This window comes from Sinocyclocheilus rhinocerous, unplaced genomic scaffold (genome assembly GCF_001515625.1).
Source record: "Sinocyclocheilus rhinocerous isolate Xijiao unplaced genomic scaffold, SAMN03320098_v1.1 scaffold592, whole genome shotgun sequence".
Taxonomy (NCBI): domain Eukaryota; kingdom Metazoa; phylum Chordata; class Actinopteri; order Cypriniformes; family Cyprinidae; genus Sinocyclocheilus; species Sinocyclocheilus rhinocerous.
In genome coordinates, this window is record NW_015642562.1 from 859,635 (window position 1) to 870,567 (window position 10,933).

At 38.4% G+C, this 10,933-nt stretch overlaps 2 protein-coding genes across 7 annotated transcripts in view; one reads left to right on the forward strand and one right to left on the reverse strand.

Annotated features, from left to right (window-relative positions):
• Window positions 1-3,650, forward strand: part of LOC107756209 (butyrophilin subfamily 1 member A1-like) — a 17,121-nt gene extending 13,471 nt beyond the window's left edge. For 3 of the 6 annotated variants that reach the window (XM_016573238.1, XM_016573242.1, XM_016573243.1), the window contains 4 exons: window positions 529-813; window positions 1,621-1,740; window positions 1,860-1,893; window positions 2,632-3,650. In XM_016573238.1, coding sequence (XP_016428724.1) covers window positions 529-813; window positions 1,621-1,740; window positions 1,860-1,893; window positions 2,632-2,683 — 491 coding nt within the window. In that variant the 3' untranslated portion in view covers window positions 2,684-3,650. Of the gene's footprint in view, window positions 1-528; window positions 814-1,620; window positions 1,741-1,859; window positions 1,898-2,631 lie in introns of all 6 variants that reach the window. The other 3 variants (XM_016573241.1, XM_016573240.1, XM_016573239.1) reach the window with 3 other exon arrangements.
• A 2,040-nt stretch (window positions 3,651-5,690) lies between these two features.
• Window positions 5,691-10,413, reverse strand: LOC107756228 (frizzled-4). The gene is made up of 2 exons (XM_016573268.1): window positions 9,979-10,413; window positions 5,691-7,908 (listed from the first exon to the last, which is right to left on the reverse strand). The coding sequence occupies exons 1-2, from the start codon at window positions 10,213-10,215 to the stop codon at window positions 6,574-6,576; spliced, it is 1,572 nt and encodes a 523-aa protein (XP_016428754.1). The 5' UTR covers window positions 10,216-10,413; the 3' UTR covers window positions 5,691-6,573.
• Window positions 10,414-10,933: the final 520 nt, after the last annotated feature.

Genomic DNA, 10,933 nt, shown 5'->3' on the forward strand with positions numbered 1-10,933 from the left:
TTTAACATCTGAAGAACCTTTCTGTTTCACAAAGGGTTCTTTGTGGTGAAAGAAGGTTCTTCAGATTATAAAAAGGTAAGAAAGAGATGGTTCTTTAAAGAACCTTTGACAGAATGGTTCTTTGTGGAACCAAAAATGGTTCTTCTATAGCATCGCTTGAGGAACCTTTTGAAGCACCTTTATTTTTAAGAGTGTAGGTACTTAAATTCAAATGCAATTCAGTTTTTGAGCCATTCTTATTTCAATTCTGAATGATGCATAACCTTGATAAACTCCTACAGAAGCCATTCTGCGAAATATCATTTGAATATGCGTATGTAGGCTATTTGTGTGTGTGTGTTGGTTTATTTGCGTATGTAAGTCTGTCTGTGGGGGCACGCATGCTTGTACGCATTGGAAACTCACTGCTGACTAAGGATTCTGGGATACTTGTCTTGACGTGGGTTTTGGGGAAGTGAAACACTGAAGGGGGGAACCTCTGCGGATCTCTAAAATGCCACTTATTCCACTGCTCGCTCCTTTTTACAGCTGAGTACAGCGTTCCCACAATCACGAAAGACTGCAGTAAACTCGGTGATGGCGGCGCAGGAAAGAGCTGTCAGTTAAGCTGCTCGGCGGTGGGCGGATACCCGCAGAGCACCGTCAGATGGGCGGGGCTTAATCCAAATCTGACTAACGTCATTTACAACATGAGTTCAGAAGATAACGAGTCCAAAACTTGGACCATCAACCAAACCATCGTGTACAACTGCGACCAGCCTACTAATACCAGCTGTGCCGTAGGGGGCGCTGTTTCCCACACTATCTCCATATGTAAGTGTGTTGTTGGATTTTGCTCCATAACTCACTCAAAAGTTGTTTTAAATGTCAATATTGCATAAAACTACGATTTATAGTGGCCACATCTCCAAAAAGCATAAAAAGTAGTCTATACACTATATTCCAAGTCTTTTGAGGTTTTGCAATTGAACAGAGTGAATTTGAAGTCGTTGTTCACTTGTAATCCTTCCCTTTGCTGCTCTAAAATTTACCTCATGAATTTTAATGAGGTTATACATAAATAATGTGTGGGTGAATAAATGATCTCAGAATAGTGGACATTTTTGGGCAAACTATTCCGGTGTTATCCTCGTGCGAGGGACCCTATCCTAAAATGTAAAAGGCTGTACATTTTCATGTATAAAAGACCCAATTATATAGAATTTAATTATTATAATTTGTATTATACCAATTTAAAATATTATTTGGAGAATAAATATAATTTTTTCCTCTACTCACTATAGTACTGTACTGTTAGATGCATTTTCTATCTAATTTTTATTGTTTACTTTTTTAATTTAAACCAGGTTTTGTTATTTATTTATTTATTTGCATCTAAGTTTTTTTTGTTATTTTAAACTAATTTAATCAAATTTATTTCTTATTTATTTTAATCTAATTGTGAATTATATTCTTTTTATTATTTATTTTAATCTGTTTGTATATTTATTTTAATCTATTTTATTTTTTCCACTGTTTTTTTTTTTTTACCTTTTCACATTTTGGAAACCCCAGTAACACAAATATTTCTTTAAAAAGGAAAAGGTAAATGAACAAATGTTTTTTGTCGTCTTTTTGCAGGTGAAACAGAATCCTTCCCACTTCAGGTGATCACAGCTATCGTCGTCGTGCTTGTGTTTGTCCTGTTACTTATTTTTGTCGTGGTGATGAAGTGCTGCTGTAGAAGACCACAAACCTTAGGTACACAAGAACACACACACTAAATTATCAGTAGACATCAAACTACATGAGTTATTATTATTAACCCTTCAAATCTTCATCAAACATCTGAACATGTTTTGCATTTCTCTCTTCCACAGAGGATGGAGCTGAGGGAGTTGACGTTCCTTTAGCGTAGGTATCTTCTCACTACGTTCTCATATCACCAAAGCAGTAGTTCACCCAAAAATTACTTTACATTTACTCACATCCTCTTTCAAATCTGTATGAGAAATCTGGCAAATACATGCTATATTGCTGCAATTACAATGAACATGTTCTGAAACTCACAAAAGCACCATAGAAATCATCCATACCAGGATAGTTATAGTTAAATAAAAATTAACACCATAAAAAAATAAAATAAAATAGAAAAATTTTACATATCTATTTCAGCTCATTGACAAGGCAATATTTCTCAATATCATTTTGTTTAACTTGATGTAATAACTAAAACTGAAAAAAATAAAATTATACAGACGTATTAAGAAAATAATTAAAATGACAGTAAAATTACTAAAAATGAAATCAAAATTTAAAATGAGAACAGAAAATATAAAAATTAATTCAAAATATTAATAAAAACTATAATAGGATTTCAACTAGTCCACACAGCTTATGCACTATATTCCACATCTTCTGAAGTCATTTGATAACTTTGTGTGAGACGCAGACGGAAATTGAACTCACTGAAAATCTTGACATTGTTTTTGCATGGACAATAGCCACTAGGCTATTTGAATTTGCAATTAAAAGATTAAAAAAAAAAAATTTGGGGTTGATTTTTGGGTGAACTGTTCCTTTCATACACAAGTGATTTCATGTAAAGTTGACACCAAGAATAACCAATGGAATTCCTGTATTTCTAACCAGCGACTGCCATTCACAGCTTCAGCGTGTCGGAGACGTGATGACGAAACGCTGAGGAGATGCGACGAGATTTTCCCCGTTCTGTCAAGCGGAAGTGCTTCAGCACCCAGAGCTCTGACTGCAGACGGACAAATCGGGCAGATCGTCCAGCTGAACGTTGTGTCTTTAAAGTGGCTTCACTTCTGTATAGAAGCAGGCCCTGACAGATGCTTTCACGGAGCAATGCTGGACTGTCCTGGCACATTTGAACAAGCTTTTGAGAACGCTACCTTCCTTTCCCTAGTCATTCATTTGGAAGAGCACATCTTTTCTTCGGCATCCTAAAGATGCAGTGGGCAAATCCACAGAGACATTTCAAGTTTATGTTGCCGGAAGAGGGATTTGTAATGGTGCTTATAAAAAGATTCAAAGTTTTATGGCTAGATTTGCTCTATATACTTCACAATCCCGTATAGTGTTTCAAATTGTGCCACTTTATTCCAAGGAGTGGGACTTTTAAAGTTCAGAACTTTTTTAAAGACTGAACTGAAGTAAATATTCTGATTTGGGCCAGTTGTATGGTTGATAAAATAACCAAGACAGTCTTGATGACTGTTGTCTATGTTCATTTAAGAATATGATGTTGAAATGGTCTTACGCTGGCACATTTCATTTGCTTCTAGAAGCTGATTTATTTGAAGCTTTATTTTTTAAAGCCAGTTCTCAGACGAGCTAAAGAAACATAATACCTAAAAATCAAATACTGTTTCATGATTTTGCTGGTCATTCCCCAAAATGCAATGTTTACCGTCGCATTATTGTACGCCAATATGTCCACATCTGTTTGTTCATGTGTACAGACTAGTACTGACTCTTTTACTTTTCTACAGCACCGCACTGACATTTACTGACATGCTGAATATATTTTTTTTTTACTGTAAAATTGTTCTCAAGGTGACAGTAACAAGATATTTAATTTTCAATTAAAATGAATCTGTTTCCGTGTGGAAATGTCTTATGCACTTTGCTTTCTGACTGCTTGAGAGGGCTGTAATTTATGATTAAATTATTCTGTGTATTTCTCAAAAAAAGATGAAATAATAAAAAAAAAAATGTGTTTGACAATGTTCCCAGACTCTGATTTCCTAATTAGCATCTCAAATTAAAGATTTTCATAAGTTAGCTTTTCAAAAACCTTTTTTGATGATGTTTAGTTTATTTCAAGACTTTTTTTTTTTTAGATTCGGTTAGTTGACATTCAAAAGACAATTGTATACAGCCCAAAGGTTTTTACGCGCAAGTTAGCATATCGCTAATATCTTTTATAATGTTTCTTGTGCGCATGCGTCGAGCGCCTGTATTCGCGCGCTGTAAAATGAAATATGACAACGTAGGCCTGCGCGAAAAAAACTAATTATCAGTTGAGTTTAATAACCGAATGTGAATAGTTCACGTTTAATTGTGTCTAGTTAGTTTTAACCAGCAGGGGAAGTTCATGTTTAATTAACAGAAAAGTCCATCAGTATCTCGTAGGCCTAGCTAAGTTTTATCGCAGTTTGCGTTAGCTGAGTTGACGCTAGTTTATCGGTTCCTGAGTTCCACAACATTTCCAAGGGCTTTCTGTAAGTACACTTACAAGACATTGTATTTTGAACGATGTAAGTAATTAGCTAGTTTGCTAACTCCACAGTTACATGTGTTTTTAGGGGCTGTTTACAAAATGCTTTTGGTTAAGTCATGATTTTAGGAGTTAATATTAACTAAGCTATATTTGTTCCTATTAAGATCAGGTAGGTCGTAGTAGTTGAATTTAGCAGAGTTTATAACCTTGATTGGTTGGTTGTTAGGATAAATGGTTATATATGGATTGAACATCATTACATGTCGTATGATGCGAGTAATATGTTAACTTTCTATTTTTATAAGTTTTACTACAAAGTGCCAACAATCAGACTTGACAGAGGGCTGTGGGCTGAACTACTAAATCCAACTATATTATAATTTAATCAAATTAAATGTTAAAACAATATGATAAATTAGAAATGAAGATATGCTTCAATGGCGTGTTTTCCCCCTCTATTTTCCCCCCACAAAAAAGTGGAAATGATGGGCCAAATTAAAGGTCATCACGGGCAAGTTTTGGAAACTTTGCTCTGTTTGACACAATCAAGTCCCACTTTTGTTTCACATTATGACAGTAAACGGGTTGCAAATGCCACTTCATGTTGACTTTATTTCAAAAGTAGCATTTACTGTTATTGAAGCATATTTCCTGGAAGTTATGCATCCGACCATCAGACAACCGTCACCACAACTATCTGTTAAGTGTCTCAAAGTTTTACTTTTTTGCTGTTTATTATATAAAGAGATACATTTGAAAACAAAATCTGATGATTTTTTATGGGATGCAACACAAATCTAAAAATAATTTTGATTGCATGTCACTGCAAAAGTCTGTTCTCCTCTGCTGGGTTCATCTGTAGTGCTTCAATTGACCTGTAGGGAGCAGCATCATATTAGAAACTGGCTGATGTGACTAAACATTTTGTAAAACATTTAAATCCACAATCATTAGATAAAAACCGGTAGGCTATTTATTCTAAACTGACCATTTACCCGACTACGCAACTGTTTTTGGCTGTGAAATGTGGTAATTTTAAATTCCCATATTGATAATGCATATGTATGTTTGGTTTACTCAGCATATTAAAGCATTTCAAGACTAATCACCCATGAAAGAGCTATAACCATCTGATATTGTCTTACAAGAAACCCTGAGCCGGGTGTGGTGACCCCGAGGGGGAAAGTTGGACTGGAGGATACATCTTTGTCCAAATCATTTCTGGGTGGAGGAATTTTAAAAAGATCTAAAAAAAAAAGAAAAGAGTCAAGCCTCTAATTCTGTGAAGACAGATTTGCTACATAATGCCCAAAACAATCCTTTAATTTCTGGTCACATAGTGCAGATTTACTAGAGTCACAAGGCGTCTGAAGTTGTAAACCTACAGAGGGAGTTTTAATAGTGAACTATACGTCTATAAACAAAAGATGCATATTGAGCCTGGAATTGATTTTCAAAGTTTAATTTTTCATTTGATACAAAAGCATTCTTAAATAAATTCATTTTTGTTCAGTTTCTTAGTTTTTACAAAGATAAATTAGCATTTCATAACACAAAAATAACATTACAACTACAAACATCAGTTTATGTACAAATCAAGCCAGAAGTCCTTCATGAAATCCAGGACTGTACCACCTGCATGTGAGTTTTTGAGGCACTTTTTAAAGGTTTAAGAGTTTATCATCGGTCAATACATTCATCGACCCTACGGGAGGCCCGTACGGCACGGTCAGTGATTGTCATATGTCATATTCAGAGTGAATGTGTGTCTGACAGCGCAACCCCCCCACCACAAAAACAAAAGTCCCATCATAGCTTTGTCATATCAAAAATAGACAGTAACTAAATGGTGAAGGAAATCTCTGCACAATAACTTATAATGTGTTCGCGTTTTGTTGAGTTTGACCTGTAAAAACCATTCACGGAAACTCACTTGAGCATTGTGACGTCGTGCAAGACGTAAAACGATAGCAAAATGTCAACAGTTAAAGTTAGTTAGCAACCTCTACACATAATTCTGACATGCCATTGCACACTTACTTTCTGCTTCAATATTTCTCATTTCAAATACAACGTGAACGTAGCATTAACAAGTCTCGTAAGCATTCCGGCAGCTGTGACGTGTTGCGAGGTAAATGGCGCTGATCGCTGAGGAGTAAAGAACTACGTTTCCCAGAATCGGTTGAGTAGCTCGTCCACAAAAACGAAGGCACTTCAGTGAGAGTTTGACGTAGTGCATATTTACACGGAAAAACTGCTGCACCAGGTCCGTCCAGTGTAAGATCATCTTAAGAACATTTCGCAAAAAAGTGAATGAACGATCCTCTGTCACCTCCGTCTCTTTATCACACAACAGTCTCGTTGCCTTTTCCCGGTTTGACCCAGCCGTTGGCGGTCCGTTTGACGCGACTGTTTCGCCCAGTGTGCACGAGTCGGTGGGAACATCGCTGCCACGTGTGAAGCGTTTTGGCGGACCAAACCCACATTCCCGACGTGATTCCCACCAGCAGAGACATAAAAATCCGCAGCATCTCTGCTGCCATGTACGAATCACTCGCCGACTGGCGAAAGTCAGCCCAATTAGAGATTTCGTAAAAGTAGCACGCAATGACGCAAGTGGCCGGCACCGTGTAAAGCACTGAAAACACGCCAATTTTTACCATCAGCCGCTCTAGCTTGTCCGTCTTAGTCCCGTCCTTTTGCAAATTCGAGCGGATCTTGAACAGCGCAACCAAGCCGGCGGCAATAAACAGCGTCCCGATTACCAAGTACGTAAATAGCGGAGCAACTACGAACCCAGTGAGCGCATCTAGGTTCTGGTTGCCCACGTAACACATCCCAGAAAGGTCGTCAGCGTCCACCAGCCGCATGATGAGGATGACGATGGTCTTGACGGCGGGAATGGCCCAAGCTGCGATGTGGAAGTACGAACTGTGCATTTCGATGGCCTCGTGACCCCACTTCAGCCCAGCCGCCAGGAACCACGTGAGCGTCAGGATCACCCACCAGATTGAACTCGCCATGCCAAAGAAATACGTTAGGAGGAAGACGATGGCGCAGCCTGTGTTCTTCAACCCCTCGTGCACTAGCACAGGCACAGCCGCTTCTTCCAAGTCGCAGGAGATGCGCTCGCGACCAACGGTCAGCCGGACGATGTAGGCCACGCTGTAAATATTGCAGCACATGCTAAGGAAAATAATAGGCCGTTCCGGATAGGAAAACCGTGAGGAGTCCACTAGGAAGGTCAGGACGGTGAACGTGGTGGAGATGAAGCAGAGAACCGCCCACACTGCCATCCACACATCGGTAAAGACTTTGGACTGTCGCTGGTACAATCCCGTGTCATATCCGCACTGCAGCGAGCAGCTGCCGCTGCGCTTGACCCATGCATACTTCTCCACGCCGTCTCCCAGCGCCATGCACTCCTCCTCCTGTGGCGGCATCGGCCGGACGGCGTGAAACGGCAGGTCCTCGTCGCCCGGACCCTCCATGCACATGTGGTTCTGGTCGTTGTTGGGCGGGAACAGGCTGCAGTTCAAGAGCTCCGGCCACACAAAACCAAACTCCTGCAGGACCGGAAGACACTTCCTCTTTACAGACAAGCACATGCTGCCACACGGGCCGATCGGGATGGGAACCTTCTCCGTACACATGGGAACGTAGACGGAGCATAGGAAGAACTGCAAGAAAGCAAAGCCGGGGAGAGGATTAGATATTTGCAAACACACAAAATATGTCTTGGAAAATCAGGAGAGCTTCTAAATCCTCATAAGCAGCTGAAGTCTGAGACGTGCACGAATTTGTGCTTTTCAGATGTGTTTTCTAGTAATGCATGTTTTTAGAAGCTCTACAGGAGAAAAACATTGGTCTGTCGAATCACATGTGCAGCATCAGATTTGTTTTCTAGTATTGCATGTTTTTAGAAGCTGTAGGCCTAGCGAAGAACATTGGTTTGTCGCATCATAGATATGCAACACATGCCAGCTGCAGTTTTTCTAGTATTGCATGTTTTCAGAAGCTCCACTGGAGAAAAACATTGCTTTTGTTGCATCGTTTGCAGCATCAAATGTGTTTTTCATTGCATTTTTTTTCAGAAGCTCTAATGGAGAAAAACATTGCCTTTGTCACATCATGTGTGCAGTATCAATGTGTTTTCTAGAATTGCATGTTTTCTAAAGCTCTTAATGAGAAAAAACATTGCTTTGTCACATTATGTTTGCAGATGACACGTGTTGCATGTCTAATTGGTTTTCTTGTATTGCATGTTTTTCAAAAGTTTAAATGAGAAAAAACATCAATTATATGTGTGCAGGTGGCATGTGTTGCATGTCTAAGTGTCACAAATTAGTGCTTTTCAAATGTGTGATTCTAGTATTGCACATTTTCTGAGGCTGTAAAGGAGAAAAACACTGGTTTGTCACATTATATGTGTGCAGATGGCATGCGTTGCATGCCTAAATGGCACAAATTTGGGCTATTCAACGTTGTTTTCTGAAGCTCTAAAGGAGAAGAAACCATTGGTTTGTTGCTTTATACATGTGCGGATGGTATGTGTTGCATGTCTGTTCCAAGTGTTTGTGAGTTTTGTATGTTATGGGTTTCCCTGCTGTGTGTACGAGTAGGGAAATTCTGTGATGCAGGACTGCTCTCATAAGAGGAAGCTACAAACTTGTGCTGTGGTCACATACACTTCAAGAAATCAACAATTGTGGACTGAAAAACATGCATCAATATGCCATTTTCATATCCAAGAGCAGCTTTGGGCAGCATCTAAAGCAGCTTTAATCACGAGATTCTCCAGCAAACACACACGGGAATCCGAGTGGGAGGTTTCTTCTCCGCGCTGAATCAATAAAACAACAACTGCCTCTGTCTTCAATACTCACACACACACACACTTACAAGGACTTCATACTGTCCTCAAATTAATCAACTTGGAATTATGCTTAAGATAATTCGTATATTTATACACTTACAGAAAGCTCCTAGTGTATTAAGAGATCATTTGGCCAGTTTATGAACACCATACAGACCAGCACAAGTTCGTTTTAAGGCATTTATTAAAACAATTCCAGGAATCTGGTCGTCACAAGTATAATGAGACAAACGCACTGTGTGTAGAGCCTGAGTTCAGTGTGTGTGTGTGTGTGTGCACGCAAATTCTGGGTAAAATTCTGAATTAGAAGTACTTGATTGGAATGACTGTTTTACATTATTGTTTGTAAACATTACTGGCACCTTAATAAAAACCGTAATAATAATAATAATTATTATCATAATAATACTAATACTAAAAAATAATGATTATTAATATTATTATGAAACATTTGAATCTTTCCCTTGTCACAATAATTATTAATAACGATAAAAATAACTTTTTCATATATATTTATATTTTATATATTTGTTTTAAATATTATAAAATTTTTGTAATTTATTATTAATCATAATTTTATAAAGAATATTTTTTATTATTGTGATTATGCGTATTACTATAAATCGTTATTTTAATTAATTGTTCCTTTGTCACAATAATGATTAATAATTATTTTGTAATACTTTATAGTATATTGTTATTTATCATAGTAATTATTGTTTTTATAATGTAATGAGGATTTTAATAATAATAATATCGTCATATTGTTACTGTTTTTCTGATGTTGTTGCTTTCATATCATGTCAAGATTTAAAAATGTGTGTGTTGTGTAGGATCTAGTTACAGTGTGTGTGTGTGTGTTGTGAACTCTCACCTTCAGCTGGTTCGAGCAGCCGTACTGTATTAACGGTGTGAATGTGGTCAGTTGCAGCTCGGCGTCGGACTGCAGCACGTTTCCCACCAGGTTCGGCATCTTGGTCACATTGTATCCGAGATCCTGACACATGGAGATGCGGATCGGGTCGCAGCTCATCTCCTCCTCGTCCCCAAACGCGTGCGCGAGCCCCACCGCGAGCGCCAGTAGCGCGAGCCCGAAGCCGAACCGAGCCATGATGACGCTATCGGCGGAATTCCAGCGCGAGCTTTTACCGGAGTTCAGACGCAGTCTCGTGCCAGAGCGAGAGGGTCCGTTAAAGTGTGAAACGGCGCCGTGTTCCGTTAGTCCCGTTCCGGAATAAACCTAACGAGCTTCCTTAGAGTCCTGTCTACAAGTAACGATCCGTGGCTTCTGCGTGCTCCGGTGCGTCCGTGGAGCAGTCGCGCGGGTTCTGCCCGGTTGCGGTCTAGACGGAGACGGGACAGCTGCCCCGTCAGCCAATCAGAGCGTCAGCTCCAGAGTGGGGGCGGGGCTTAGAGTAGCCACAACAATAAAACAGAAAGTGAGACGCTTCACTTTTCATCTTTACCACTTAAAGTACATTACTTATTTCAATGTCCTTTTATTTGTAGTATTTCCAATATTATTCGTCTTAAACCATTTTCAAATTAAACTTTTTTTATTAGGCTACTTTTAGTGTTTTTTTTTTATTATTATTAATGGGATAATCCGTTTAATACTATAAATAATTTAGTTTCCTCTTGTCAAAATTTTGTTTAGCTTTAATAATAACTTTTAAATCATTAACAGATTTAATGCCAAGCACTAGGTGACCCACATGAATATTAATATTAAAATATACATATCAAGGATTAATTTCCAAATGTTTGAATGTACATCTACTAATTGTCTATTAAGTGTAATATATATATATATATATATATATATATAT